Source organism: Populus alba, chromosome 17, assembly GCF_005239225.2.
Source record: "Populus alba chromosome 17, ASM523922v2, whole genome shotgun sequence".
Classification (NCBI taxonomy): Eukaryota; Viridiplantae; Streptophyta; class Magnoliopsida; order Malpighiales; family Salicaceae; genus Populus; species Populus alba.
Window position 1 is genome coordinate 17,301,516 of NC_133300.1, and position 14,689 is coordinate 17,316,204.

Genomic DNA, 14,689 nt, shown 5'->3' on the forward strand with positions numbered 1-14,689 from the left:
GAAGTTGACCATTTACCCGAGTCAATGTAAAGATAAAAGTGGTTATTATCACAGTTTTAGAACCTGACTCGGGGTTTGGCTAGGGACTGGGCCTGAGTTACAGGTCGGGTTGATCATTGACCCGGGTCAAAATAAGAATAAAAGTGGTTATTATTATAGTTTTAGAACCTGACTCAGGAGTCAGCTCGGGACCAAGCATAGGTCATAGGTTTGGTTGACTATTGACCTGAGTCAACATAAAGATAAAAAACGATTATTATTATAGTTTTAAAACTCAACTTGGGGGTCGACCTGAAGCTAAGCTTGGGTCACAAGTCGGGTTGACCATTGACTCAAGTCTATGTTAGGCTAAAAGTGATTATGATCATAGTTTTATTAGAACCTGACTCGAGGGTCTGCTCAGGACCCGCCTGGGTCACATGTCGAGTTAACCGTTAACCTGAATCAACATAAAAATAAAAATAAAAATAAAAATAAAAAATAAAAATTATTATTATTATTATTATAGTTCTAAAATTCACTTTGAACTCAACTCAGGGTGTAAATTGTTTATCGGAAGAGATCCTTTTGCAATTAACGGAACTAAGGTGTGTGAAGCATCAAGCAGTGACCGGAATTTGTTATCATGGACAAAAAGTTTTCAGTTTCCGGTTATAAGTCACTTTCATCTGCAGGCAACGTGCTTACCCCACCCCCTTGGGATGACACGCAAGGCAGAGATGATACAGTGGAAGAGTGATCTTGAGCGGACCTTTTAGGAGAGGAAAGGAAAGGTCTCGGTGGAATTTGCAAAGACTGAAGACTGCCTTCAAACATCTCTACCACCTTTGTCATTGATGGTCTATGTGATGGAATGGTTTGGATGCACCACAAACCCACGAAGATCATCTTTTCAACAATCTCTTCTTCCTCTTCCGTTGTACCTCCATGAAGTGTTGAAATCTTTCCTGGTTCAAGATACATATAGAACCAATCCGGGAAATACATCTCGTTGGTTTCCAGCGATCCCATATCAAAGTCTTTACGTTGCCCGACCATTTCAAGAACCATCATTCCATAACTATACACATCAGACTTGTAAGTTACTCCTCCAAAAGATCTGCAGAATACTTCAGGCGCTATATAACCAACAGTTCCTCTGGCACCTATCATCGAAATCTTACTTACTTTGCTCTGGCATAGCTTCGCAAGACCAAAATCAGAGATCTTTGGACAAAAGTCTTCATCAAGAAGAATGTTGTGAGGCTTTATGTCAAAATGCACAATCCGAGTGTTACACCCTCGATGCAAGTACTCCAGGCCCCTAGCAATACCAACTGCAATTTCATATAAATTTTCCCATTCTAAACGACAGTTTGTATGTGGGGATCCTTTTTCAGATATAAAGCTATCTAAAGATCCATTGGGCATGAATTCATAAATCAAAGCTCTTTTATTCTTCTCGTAGCAGAAGCCCAAAAGGGTAACTACATTCACGTGGGAAGTTCTACTGATGCTTGCAACTTCATTCATGAACTCTTCTCCATCACCCTTGGACTCTTTTAGAACTTTTACAGCTACAAGACGACCGTCGTTTGGTAACTTTCCTCTGTATACATTACCAAATCCTCCCTCTCCTAGTGTATTGACGAATGAGTTGGTCATTTTTTTGATGTCTGAATACGAATAACGCTTTGGAGTAAAAGAATGGTAGTCCATCATAAATGTTTCGGTTTTATCTGGGGCAGCTTTTCTTCTCCTCCGTTGTATAAAGGCCATGATCCAGCATCCCACAAAGGCACCAATAACAGCACCTGCTGAGCTAAGTCCTGGAGATGAAAATAAATAAATAAACCAAAATGCTCAGCATGTATTTTTGGTGTTGATTTTATAATGTGTTTGTAGCAGAATTATACCAATTTTGAATGGACTGTTTCGAGACGACTTCCCTGCAAAAAAATCATGAAAGCCAGAAACATCAATGACCACATTGAAGCAAGTTTTCAGTAGGCAGTAGGCAGTAGGCAATTAGCAAGCATGATCAATTGGACTGAACTTGAAATATGATAGTGGCTATCTCAATTATTATTTGTTCAACACAAAATAGTTCATGTCTTGATTCAGATTATATACATACAAGCTACTGTCCTAAAGAAACTGGAACATTAAGGGAAGCAGGTTCTCCGTTGCGAAAATCGTAAAGAGGCATTGCAAAAACCAGAGAAAACAGGGGAATCAAACTATGAGTAATTAAATTGTTCAATTTTCCCTATCACCTAGCCTGGAGGGCATATCTTAGATTCGCACCTGTTTTTTTTTATGGTCGCAACTGAACTATGGGCATATTTTCATGTTATAAAGTCTTGGTTAGTTAATCGAAGTCTTTGTTTGCTTGATATACTGGAATTAAATGGTCGAGGAAGGTGTCCTCTTCAGGATCATGGAGCTTTGAACAATTCCTAATAGCTAGCTAGGTTCCTCCCTCTATTCAAAGGAACGATTCGCACCTGTTTTTTTTTACCAGAGGTCCTCCTACATCACCTAGCCTGGTGGGCATATCTTAGATTTCAGCTATCTCTATCTACCCTCTATCCAATCATGGTATCAAGAAAGAAAAGAGGACATACTTGTCGATTGACTAGGTGCCTGTGGTGATGATGAGCATTCAAAATCTCTAGGTTGATCCGCACAGTAACAAGTGAATGCTGTAGTGGTCCTGTTGTACCCACACAGACCACCAGAAGATTCACATGCATCACATAATGAATCATTTGTACTCCAAACCAACTCAAAACCTTGATTAATAGCTTCAAGCAACTGTGCTACAGTTGGACTGTCTAGAATTGGCACAATAGCTGATTGAAGGGCAGGAACTTTAACACTATTGTTGCATGTTGTCAGGTAGCTGGTTAAGCTTGGAGCAGTCCCACTAAGGAGAGAGAGGTTGGCTGTTATAAAGTATCCCATCATAACAGTGTCGTTAATGTTGCAAGTAAACTGAGATATTGATAACGCTGGTGGGCTTGGACTAGGGCAACCATAGAACATTGTTACCTCAGCATGATCTGAAGTGTAATTCAAGAGGTTTGGATTCAAAGAGGTGTTGGAAAGGAGAGTAGGACATAGATTTGCTGTGTAATCTGATCTAGAAACATTGAGAGTCCGCGACTGGATATTGACACCAAGGAGTTTGTAAGTCGATCGCATGATTGTGATCTCCGGATCTTGGTTGCTGCAACCGAGCTCAAACCCGGGATAGCCACAGTAATCAGGCCTATCGGATCCCGAGAAAGGATAACCAACACCCTTAATATTTCCGCAATCAAATGAGTTCATGCAGTTCATATATCGCTCATCATCATCAGCAAACACAGGTGCTGAACCACAGACCAAGGCTATGGTTAGGAGTAGGAGAAGCCAAGACATGGCCTGAAGTAGTAGCAGTCGTGTTTTTGCAGAGGGATTCACAGGAAACGTTGTTCAAGTATTGAGTTAAGAGGGAAAAACACGGAGGTGGGAGTTATTTACTCGATCAATACAATAGAATTGGTAGTACTTATTTGACCAATGGGGATTTTGTCAAAGGGAAGCTTCCATTAGAATGGTGAGAGTGGCATCAACGTAAATTCAGGCGGCCAAACAAGTAGGCAGGTCATTTTGTCAGCAAGATAATGCGTATTTTGAATCCTGATAGTCAAATTCTGTGTTCTTGTTAAAATTTTCGAGTTTCTTGTCTTAAATTTATGGTTTCATACTTATTGTTCTACGGCCAACGTAAATATTGGTATCTGAATATTTAAAAAGATACTTTTGATCAGTAGGTAAAAAATATATATATTTTCTTGCAACCTAATTTCTGGGTGATTAAAAGGTCATTTGGGATTGCGGTATAAAAAATTGGTTAAAATTTATTTATTTTTATTTGAAATTAATTTTTTATTTTTTTAAAAATATTTTTAAATGTAAAAACACTTTAAAATATAATATTTATTATATTTTCAAACATCTTAAAAAAAAAAATTTATTTAATTTAATGATATTAAAATTTTGATCAAATAAATAACCTGTTCAAAGTTTTTTTTTATTGTTAAACAATAATATAAATTATAATCTAAAATTTTATTCTGAGATTGAAATGATTTTTTAATATGTAATATTAGAGTAATGATGATGAGTTTATGAGTTTTAGCTAGAAAATCGTGTTTACGCAACTCACAAAATACCGAAAACAGGTTCGTCAAGAATTTTAAGAGCTGACTTTTGAGTTTGGCTTAAATTGGAAGGTGATGTGGCCACTTGACACAAGCGATTCCATAGCACTTTTGGTAGACCCTTATACACCAAATCATTTCTTAAAAAGGAAGAAGAGATGTCTATTCCTGTTTTCATGGTAGCTACGAGCCTTTATATGTGTGTATGTCTATATATATAATTGTTATTATTTAAATATTTATTTGTTTGATTTTTTTAAAAAGTTTTTTTTATTGCGTTTAGTTTCATGAATTGTAAACCGCCACGTTAAATATTTAATAATCAAATTTCATGATATATCTTTAGATTATTTAGTTTTTAAGATCCTAATTGTTGCTCCACGTGTGAATGTTTTAAATGAAAATCTATAAATAAAAAAAAATCATATACACATCACTACTTTGACATTATAAAAATATAAAATATAAAATATAAAAATTAAATATAATTTATTGTAAATACGAGTTTGTAACTACGTACTGTAACCTTATTTTGATATCCTTTTGGCTGATTAAGTTTATATGGTATGATGACGAATCAAGGAAAAAGAATTTTGTGATGTTACGGTGCCCTATGTTTAAATTCCTAGAGTAAACGTGTGAATTATTTAAAATTAATTTCATAGATGCCACCTAAAGTCAAATCAGACGAAAACAGGAGGTGGGAATTTGAAGTTTCAGCTGATAGATTATTCCAGGAAAATGAACAAAGAAGAAAATGACATCTGCAGAAAGACCAAGTCTCTGATGTGGACTCCATTTCTGCATCACCTTGTGAATTTCCTGGTGTTTTCCTACCTTATTTCCCCCCATATTTTAATTACCAAATGTTCCCTGTAATTTTGTAATTTTATGTTGACTAGATACTTTGCCGGTCCAGCCGTCAAGGAATTCTAGTTATAATTAGGCTTAACCTACACCAAGCAATAGAAGAATCCAGTTTTTTTAAAACATGTTATTTTTATTTTAAAAAAAAAAACCTAAAACTAGGGGTGTTCACGGTCCGGTTCGGTTCGGTTTTAACATAAAAATTCAACCGAACCGGAAAATATCATTTCTTGTTAATATAACCCGAACCGAACCGAAAACCGGTTCAAACCGAACCGATTTTGTTCGGTTCGGGTCGGTTTTTTAGCCTTAAAAACCAGAAAAACCGAAACTAATAAAATAAAATAAAACTTTTGGGGAAAAGGGAAGGGAAAGGGTGAGTGGGTTGGAAAAGTTTTGGGGAAAAGGGAAGGGGGAGGGTGAGTGGGGTGCAAAGGTTTTGGGGAAAAGGGAAGGGGGATGGTGATGGTGAGTGGGGTGCAAAGATTTTGGAGAAAAGGGAAGGGGGATGGTGAGTGGGGGCCGGCGGGTATTGGAGTGGGGGCCGGGTGCAAAGGTTTTATATTTTGTTTTAGATTCAATTAAACCGGTTCGGTTTAGTCCGGTTCAATCGGTTTAAGCTTTTTAAAACCGGAACCGAACCGAACCGGGTGGTTTTTTTAAATTTTTTAATCGGTTTATTCGGTTTTTTTATCGGTTCGGTTTTTTCGGTTAATTTTTTTCTCGGTTTTCTCGGTTTAATCGGTTGATCGGTTTTTTTTGAACACCCCTACCTAAAACAACTATCTTTCAAGGTTTTTTTTTTTTTTTTAAATTGAATGGGCTTGAATAAACTCATTTGATCCACAATCTAGATATTGAGAAGATCAACCTTAAATCAAATTGAGACTTATAAATTTATTTTAATTCAAAAGAGGATATTTGAAAAGAAAAGGTTAAATTGGTGACAACTCAACAGTACTTAATTAAGAAACACATAGCGAAGAGATTAAAATAACATAGAAATGAAAATATATATTGTTTTTTTTTTCAATCAGATGGACTAACTAATTATTTTTCTAATAAAACGAGGACTGAATAAATAATTTAGGCAATTCTTAAAGCAGACAAGTTAAATTCTTAGCTATGATGTTTACTTCAGTCCAAGTCTAATTAAAATAAAATTAAAATAACAACACAGGAACGGAACTAATTAAGGTGTGTGAAGCATCAACAAGTGACTGGAGTTCATCATAAACTGATTCGAGGAGAAGTTGAGGTACATACCTCGAGCTGGAGAGTAACAAGTTGTTTGATGAGTTGCTTGGTCAATACCACAAGCTCCTTTAGACCCGATGCATTCCAAACACGCCTCCCATTCGACCTTCAATCTTACCTCGAATGCTTTTTTCAGGAGTTCTTCCAACATATTCCCGTTTGGTGGCCTATCTGTTATAGAAACTGGCACTGAGACACTACGATTGCATTCACCAGGACCTGTATCTCCTACTTGGATATAAACACCTTGATCATTAACCTCATATATTTTGCAAGTGAAAGGTATTCTACCTGCAGGAGGAGCATCCTTGCAACCATAACTGAATGTCAGATTTTGGTAACTCTCAACATACTCGAAAACCTTAGGATTGAACGTGCTGTTCCTAAATCGAGGTGAACACGTTAATCCAACCATGTTGTCCTCTCTTGCAATACTGAGAGTTCCCCTTTCCGGATTGATATCCCAAACACGATATGCAACCTGATTGATATTCATCTTGGTGATATTACTCTCACACCTGAGCTCCAATTCAGGAACGCCACAGAGAGGTGATCTGTCATTTCCCCAGAATGGAAAACCCGCGGAGGTATGCCCACACACAAAATGTTTACGACAGGCAGTGAACAGGTCATCGTTGCTCGAGGATGAAGGGACTTGAATGAAGAGCAACAATACAAGAACAAAATCTGATAGAAAAGAAAAGGCCGAGGAATTCATTCTGGCAAGAGGAAGGAGCATAGGAGAAATGGAATTGTGTGCTAGCAAAATGGGCTTGGTTGTTTCTGGGATAGTTTCGAGCATAAAGAGATGAGTCTTGACGTGCTAATTATCAATTTCAGGTAAATAAATACATCAGAAAGGGATACATGTGAACGCAAAACTTGGATTTAAATGCTTGGTGGACTAAAAGTTTTTAATTTAATTTTTTCTTGGGAAAGGGCTACACCACATTAATTTCTTTCTACGAGGCCTCTATATGCAAAATGAAATCTTGTATGCTATGATGCATCACTGTCTTGGACTAAAAGAAGAGAACAGAATCGGTCAAATATATTAAACGACACGCAAAAAAATCCTCGCATAGTTTGGAAAATTATATATGTGGTTGATGATAATTACATGAAATCGGGTCTTATTAAATCAAATTTAATGATGGATTCAAAAAATTAAGTCAATTTTTTTTTATTTGATCCAAAAAAAACTAGTTAATAACTATTACAAGCCCTTCTCCAACTGTCAAACTTGTATTTATAATTAACAATTACTGAGAAAAATTGTAGATTAGTTTGAGAAAACCTTTCGGAGTAAAAAAAAAAAATCGGTAAAATTGAATTATTTGTTTTAAAGGCATGGTCATGTCAGTAAAATGTTTGTATATTAGAAAAATTGGACTGTGATAGCCCACATGCTACAGCTTCCAGGAATGGGACATCAAATTGGAGTGTTATGACAAATAAAAAACGCACTTTGAGTATGGACTGGGATAGTAAACTAAGAGGTAAATGTGGAGAAATTAAATTAAATGGAAGGTTGAAAGTTGAAACCGATTGCGTGACATTGGGTTTCAGTGATAGAGACGAGGACTCACTTGACTTCACTAATAGAAAAAGCAATTTTATTATATTTTTTTATAAAATATTCATCTGACTTCCAGTTATATGTTGCACACCTATATGTTGCACACCTATATGTTGCGGGTCGCGTAGTGACATTGCTCGGAAATGGCAGAGGCTTAGAGATATTACGAAAGAGTATTTCAAAACACGTAACTAAAATTGTAATTCTCACAAATATTTAGATAGTATTCACATCAAAATTCCATTTCTAAAAATTGGAAGAGCGATTAGTTGAGGTAGCAAGGCTTTTGCTTGGAGGAGTTGCTACAGGAAGTTCTTCGGTTTTCTCTACGGCAGCTTTTCTTCTCCTCCGTTGTATAAAGGCCATGATCCAGCATCCCAAAAGGGCACCACCAACAACAGCACCTGCTGAGCTAAGCCCTGAAAATGAAAATAAATAAATAAACCAAAATGCTCAGCATGTATTTTTGGTGTTGATTTAATAAAGTGTGTGTAGCAGAATTGTACCAATTTCGAGTGCACTGTTTCGAGACTTCTTCCCTGCAAAAAAATCATGAAAGCAAGAAACATCGATGACCACATTGAAGCAAGTTTTCAGTAGGCAGTAGGCACTTAGTAAGCATGATCAATTGGACTGAACTTGAAATATGATAGTGGCTATCTCAATTATTATTTGATGAACACAAAATAATTCATGTCTTCATTCAGATTATAGACATACAAGCTGTTGTCCTAAAGAAACTGGAACATCAAGGGAAGCAGGTTAGGCATTGCGAAAACATTAAGGGAAGCAGATTATAGACATACAAGCTATTGTTCTAAAGAATTTTTTGATGATACGGTGCTCTGTGTTTAAATTACTAGAGTAAACGCGTGAATTATTTAAAATTAATTTCATAGATGCAAGCTAAGGTAAGGTAAAAACATGCCAGAGAGTCTCGGACCACCACTCCCCGAAACCCCCTGCTGGTGCAAGAATTTACAAATCCTTCGTTATTGTATGTTTTTGTTTGGCACTTTGCCGGTCCAGCCGTCAAGGAATATGAACAGCTCCACGAGGCAACAATCACATGCATGTTAAAAATGGAAAAAATCGTAGTTATAATTTCTGCTCGGCCTAGGTCAATTTTATAAATCTCTGACTTGAGGCTTAACCTAGACCCAAGTTGATAGGAGAATTCAGTTTTTTTTAAAATGAAGTTTTTTTTTAAAAAAAAAAAAAAAAAACCCAAAATAATTTTCATTTAAGGTTTTTTTTTTTTTAAAAAAAAAAAAGCTTAGATTGTCCTGAGTCAACTGATTCGAGGAGAAGTTGAGGTACATACCTGGAGCTGCTGGGGCTGGAAGAATAGCACATGTTTTTGATCCACTTGATTGATTTGGACAGTAACAAGTTGTTTGATTAGTTGCACAGTCAATACCACAAGCTCCTGAAGTGGTGAAGCATTCCCAACACGCCTCCCTATCGACCTTCAATCTTACCTCGAATCCTTTTCTCAGGAGTTCTTCCCAACCTGGGAAAATCCCGATTGGTGGCAAATCTGTTTTAGAAACTGGCACTAAGACACTACGATTGCACTCACCAGGACCAGTATCTCCTTCTTGGATATAACCACCTTGATCATTAACCTCATTTATTTTGCAAATGAAAGGTATTCTACCAGGTATGGTTGGAGGAGCATCCTTGCAACCATAAATGAATGTCAGATTTTTGTAACCCTCAACATACTCGAAAACCTTGGGATTGAACGTGCTGTTCATAAACTGAGGTGAACATAATCCAACCATGTAGTCCTCTCTTGCAATCCTGAGAATTCCATCATCCTGATTGATTTCCAAAACACGATATGCAACCTGACTGATATTCATCTTGGCGATATTATTCTCACACCTGAGCTCCAATTCAGGAACGCCACAGGCAGGTGATCTGTCATTTCCCCAGAATGGAAAACCCGCGGAGATATGCCCGCACACAAACTTTTTACTACAGGCAGTGAACAGGTCATCGTTGCTCGAGGATGAAGGGACTTGAATGAAGAGCAACAATACAAGAACAAAATCTGAAAGAAAAGAAAAGGCCGAGGAATTCATTCTGGCAAGAGGAAGTAGCATAGGAGAAATGGACTTGTGTGCTAGCAAAATGGGCTTGGTTGTTTCTGGGATAGTTTCGAGCATAAAGAGATGAGTCTTGACGTGCTAATTATCAATTTCAGGTAAATAAATACATCAGAAAGGTATAGATGTGCGTGGACTCAAAGTTTTTAATTTAATGTTTTCTTGGGAAAGGTCTCCCCGATTGCGTGACATAGGGTTTCAGTGATTGAATTTGAGACGAAGCCTCACTTGACTTGACTTGACTTGGAACTCTGAAAGATGATGTTCAAAAATAGAAAAGAAAAATGAAACGAAGAAGGAACTTTGAAAGGTAATTCATTTTAATCTTTACTCTTTACGTGTTTTTAATTTAAAAATACATTAAAATAATATTTTTTAAAATTTTATTTTTAATATAAATACATTAAAATAATTTGAAAACATAAAAAAATTAATTTTAAATAAAAAAATATAATTTTTTTCAAAATATTTTTAAAATATAAAAATAAATAATATTTTTATATAAATATTGCAATCGGTGGTTTTGATAGGAAGGTAGTTTAAGATCTATGCTAATGAGAAATTAGATCTTTAACCAGATTTTCATCCAAGACCCTCAACTTGTTAATATATTCTTAATTAGATTAAGTTAATACAATGATTAGATAATTACTTGTAAATTATATGATTTTTCTTTATCTCATTAAAACCCCGTGAATTTACTAAAATCTCTCACATCATATGAATGAATAAATTATATAAAAAAACATAAATTTTATATATTTTTATATAGTTTCATACATCACACAAGTAATGATTTAAACAAGAATTTCGGAGATTTCACTGTGAAAAGAGAAAATTTATATGATTATTTAACAATTCCGTAGACTAAAAGTAAATGATGGATCATTGAGATTTTATTTATATATTGAAGATTTAATTGATATATATATATAAAGATTGGGACCTAACTGAAACTGATCTCAAAGATTAAAGACTTTTTTAAGATTTTTATTTTTAACTCCTATAAAATGGTATAGGACCCACCTAACCTGGCCTAGGCTCGGGTTTAAGAGATCAATTACCTTAATAAACTCAACTTTTACACTTTGGAAACTAATCTTAATCTTTTAGTTGATCTTGTACCAAGATTAAATCATACTCTTAAGTAATTTTTTTACTTTTTTTTTTTTTGAAAATTAACCTTTAATCTAGTCGAATCTTGACATGGCTTAACCGAATCAATATCTTAATTTGTTTAATTATAATTATAAATCTTACCTGGATGAAGTTTGAACCCGCGTTCTTACTATTTCAGGATGCTTACAGATTGTCTACTCCCCGTCAAACACTTCACAAGGATTTCGTAGGGAAAGGAGCGGTGCAATATTTCCATGGTGGGAGCCCAGCGTCAGGATCTGAACTTCAAATCAAATATCAGCTTAAAGCTGAGTCTGAGACTTGCCGTTGGTTTATCTATCCACGATGGAGATGAGAAATACGCGTTTCTTCAGCCATCTGCCGGGAAAGTCCATCAACATGATGACGCACACGGCATGCAAAACGACTTGTTGACTAGTATGCTTCACAATTGCATTACCTGTTAAAGTCATTAAATTTAGTAATTTAGCTGTCGCTGTCTAGGTCATGGATTCTTTTTGTCTCTGTTTTAGCCAGGTCAAAGCTGATATCTTTGGCTATAAATCACACAGGAAGAAGAAGATTGCCCGTGGTTCAAGTAACTTGGTGCTTTCTAACACGAAATCCCAGTCAAGTAGATAATCGGATGTGGATTTTGGGCTTTTATACAATCCAATCCAGCAATTTTGTGAAATGATGATATTGGATCATAACTATTTTCTGGATTTACAACTTGTTATTGCTGGGCTCTAGTTCAATTCTTGTATTTTATTTTGATGGATGGTTTGTGCTCCAACTATTTCCGGGCCTTTCTTGTAGGCTGGGCTGCTCATTGCTTCCAGTTTCGAGACTTCTTGTGCATTTATTCAACTCAAATTGTAAATTCTGGAATTAAGATTCAACTTGTTTTTTTTTTTTTTTAATTTTTTTTTTTAATATTTTTAGATTATTTTAAAGTATTGAAGTTAAAAATAAATTTTAAAAATAAAAAATATATTATGTTAATATATTTATAAGTAAAATACATTTAAAAAAACAATCTAAATTCTCAAACACCTCTGAAAAGTTCCGGTGCCAATTCATTTCGTAATTTTGTTTCAAAGTTAATATTTTAATAATATTTATTTAGTTAAGTAATTAATGCATGTCTGCTACCTTCATTTTTTTCTTTCTTTTTTGCTTCAGCATGGTTATCGCCGAAGATGAAATGCATTTTTTGATGAATAGGGCTGCCTTTTCTGAAGCTGAAAAGTCAGAAAAACACTAAACGACTCAATAGTGAAGTGAAGTGAAGTGAATTGAAAGGTTTTAGTATAAGAAGATAAAGGGCTTGTTGTTGGAGAAATCTGCGTTGGAGAGTCTTCGTACGCCTAAGAGCAGATTTGCTTGTATGAACACAGTCAAGATCTGTGAGCAGAGCAGATTTCTTTTAATTAATCCCTTCCTCTTCCAGTTCTATTTTCACAGGAAAGCAGTCAATTAATTACAGATATTGATGTTACGCTTTTTAATCACATGTGAAAGAAACAACAAAAGTCAAATACGGGAAAAACAGGAGCTGCTTCCCCAAGTTTCCTGTGACTTTAAATTATTATTTTGTTAACATGATACATCAACGAGAAAGCAAGAAAAACCATCTATCAAGAACCGATGCCATGGACAATGCCATTCAGCTTTCTATCTAAAACTTCTGAGCAAATCTGTCCCATCATATGGTAGAAAGACAACAAGTCAGACAACTGCTCTACAGACATTTTTCCCATCACATTTTTTGCCAAATCTTCCCTCTCCTCATTCATCCTCAGTCTTTCAATGTAGGAACCTGCATTCCTCACTGTTGCACCCATCTGCTTCAATCTGTTCTCTTGTTGTAAGCTCAGAGCTGTGTTGGACTGCATGGATAAAATCATCATTAATGACACAATTAGATCAAAAGCCTGAAAACAAAATCTATGAACCTGAGACAATGTTCAAGCATTTTGTGAATAGTGAATATGGACTCTTTATCATTCTATCTAAAGTTTACACCTCTAGGAATTCTGCTCCAGCTTGTAGTTCTGATTCCTTTGATGGATTCATTCTTTGGCCAGTAGTGTATGTGTTTCTTGCAAGAAAGAAACTTCTAACTATATTCTTCCTTTTCTTCTCCATTGCTTGATCTGGTTTGAGAGGCCTTGGCACAGATGTAGTACTACTGTTGAGCTTCTTCTGATAAGCAATCACAGCCTTGACAAATTCCTGCACAATACCATGAACATATCAATTATACATTATTTCATCAAATTTTCCCATAAAAGATCGTATGTAAAGGATGGGTATAAAACCTGATAGGCCCTTGGGCATCCTGGATAATCAAACTTGTCGGTGTCATCCTGCCTCATTCTCTCTGGATGGAATTGAAGTCCCATTATGAACTTACCCTCTTCAGGATTAAAAGCATCAGGATCATAAAACCCCTCAATCAATCCATCTGGTGCGAACGCCATGGGCACAAATCTTTGTGCTAACCTATTCACCCCCTGGTGGTGATAACTATTAACCAAAATCTCCATTTTATCTTCTTCCAGAGAATCCCTAAACCAGTCATGAAAAGGGGTGTTCTCTACCACCTTAACCACATGTCTATGCCCATCATAATTATCATAATCCATGTGCTTCACTCTTTGAGACTCGTGAAATTCTTTTGAAACCTCCTTTTCAATGTCCTGATAAAGGGTACCCCCAGAAGCAACATTCAGAACTTGAGATCCTCTGCAAATCCCCAGATAAGGTATGTTTCTTTCGAAGCAGAGTTTTGCAAGCCTCAACTCAATCGAATCCTTCTCTCTATCAATAGCTGTATCACTTGCATGAATCCTCCTGATTTCTTCTAATTCTTCTAGTGAAAGATTAGATGTCTCAGCTTCATATAAGGATGGATCGACATCTTCTCCTTCACAAAGAAGAACACCATGGATAGGCTCAAAACTATCTAACAACATGTGCACCCCACTAACACGGGGCACGATAACCGGTACTGCACCATAGCCAACTAGAAGATCAAGATGATATTCACCTGGAAAACAAAATATTAGCATTGCTAGTCATCATATGAACAGATCAAGAATGATCAAACAACGAAAACGTACCAACAAAATCTACAAATTTGTTTTTGCGGAGGCTGCGTCTAGAGACGATGAGAACACGAGGGAGTATAACAGAGAGATCAGGAGACATGATGGTGTAGAACTTGAAGGATAAGAAGTTTTGTTGAATTTGCTAGCTATTTATATACAAAACCTTAGGATTTAGCTGTTAATTTAATTGGACTTCCTAGGTATAGGGGAGAAAGACAGGTCCACGTGGACATGGCGCCGCGTAGCATCCCCATTTCCAACAAGGTATTAATTACTAACCGTTGTGATTTTTTTGATTTTTTTGGAAATTACTCACACCAAGTCATGCTAATAATTCTATTGTTAGTATTGGGTAAGTAAGCAAACACCAGCATCTAAATTCTGTTAATTTCAACTAATAGCTTCAGGATAACTACTTGATATCTCAATTTGGAGCAATCTTTTTTA

The 14,689-nt window shown here is 35.9% G+C and overlaps 3 protein-coding genes across 4 annotated transcripts; all 3 read right to left on the bottom strand.

The window, feature by feature from the left end:
• Positions 1-469: 469 nt before the first annotated feature.
• LOC118029670 (LEAF RUST 10 DISEASE-RESISTANCE LOCUS RECEPTOR-LIKE PROTEIN KINASE-like 2.3) lies at positions 470-10,218 on the bottom strand. Of its 2 annotated transcripts, none has more exons than XM_073405643.1 (3): positions 9,218-10,218; positions 8,400-8,432; positions 470-1,808 (listed from the first exon to the last, which is right to left on the bottom strand). In XM_073405643.1, exons 1-3 carry the CDS (start codon positions 10,065-10,067, stop codon positions 652-654), a joined length of 2,040 nt encoding a protein of 679 aa, XP_073261744.1. In that variant the 5' UTR covers positions 10,068-10,218; the 3' UTR covers positions 470-651. The 2 variants fall into 2 exon arrangements, with proteins under 2 accessions (XP_073261744.1, XP_073261745.1); XM_073405644.1 differs by lacking the exons at positions 8,400-8,432; positions 9,218-10,218 and adding exons at positions 1,896-1,928; positions 6,324-7,194.
• LOC140954830 (LEAF RUST 10 DISEASE-RESISTANCE LOCUS RECEPTOR-LIKE PROTEIN KINASE-like 2.1) lies at positions 2,563-3,758 on the bottom strand. Its single transcript, XM_073405645.1, has one exon. It carries the CDS (start codon positions 3,403-3,405, stop codon positions 2,584-2,586), a length of 822 nt encoding a protein of 273 aa, XP_073261746.1. The 5' UTR covers positions 3,406-3,758; the 3' UTR covers positions 2,563-2,583.
• A 2,432-nt stretch (positions 10,219-12,650) lies between the features above and the next one.
• LOC118029669 (putative glutamine amidotransferase GAT1_2.1) lies at positions 12,651-14,379 on the bottom strand. Its single transcript, XM_035033568.2, has 4 exons — positions 14,255-14,379; positions 13,451-14,181; positions 13,155-13,364; positions 12,651-13,018 (listed from the first exon to the last, which is right to left on the bottom strand). The coding sequence occupies exons 1-4, from the start codon at positions 14,340-14,342 to the stop codon at positions 12,767-12,769; spliced, it is 1,281 nt and encodes a 426-aa protein (XP_034889459.1). The 5' UTR covers positions 14,343-14,379; the 3' UTR covers positions 12,651-12,766.
• Between the last annotated feature and the right edge of the window lie 310 nt (positions 14,380-14,689).

Coding starts and splice junctions, on each gene's coding strand:
- LOC118029669 (XM_035033568.2), bottom strand. CDS start 14,342: ATGTCTCCTGATCTCTCTGTTATACTCCCTCGTGTTCTCATCGTCTCT. Junction 14,182..14,254: donor CAAATTTGTAGATTTTGTTG/GTACGTTTTCGT, acceptor TTTGTTTTCCAG/GTGAATATCATCTTGATCTT. Junction 13,019..13,154: donor CTGGAGCAGAATTCCTAGAG/GTGTAAACTTTA, acceptor TTATCCATGCAG/TCCAACACAGCTCTGAGCTT.
- LOC118029670 (XM_073405643.1), bottom strand. CDS start 10,067: ATGCTCGAAACTATCCCAGAAACAACCAAGCCCATTTTGCTAGCACAC. Junction 8,433..9,217: donor TCCAGCCCCAGCAGCTCCAG/GTATGTACCTCA, acceptor ATTTTTTTGCAG/GGAAGAAGTCTCGAAACAGT. Junction 1,809..8,399: donor AAACAGTGCACTCGAAATTG/GTACAATTCTGC, acceptor TTTCATCTCCAG/GACTTAGCTCAGCAGGTGCT.
- LOC140954830 (XM_073405645.1), bottom strand. CDS start 3,405: ATGTCTTGGCTTCTCCTACTCCTAACCATAGCCTTGGTCTGTGGTTCA.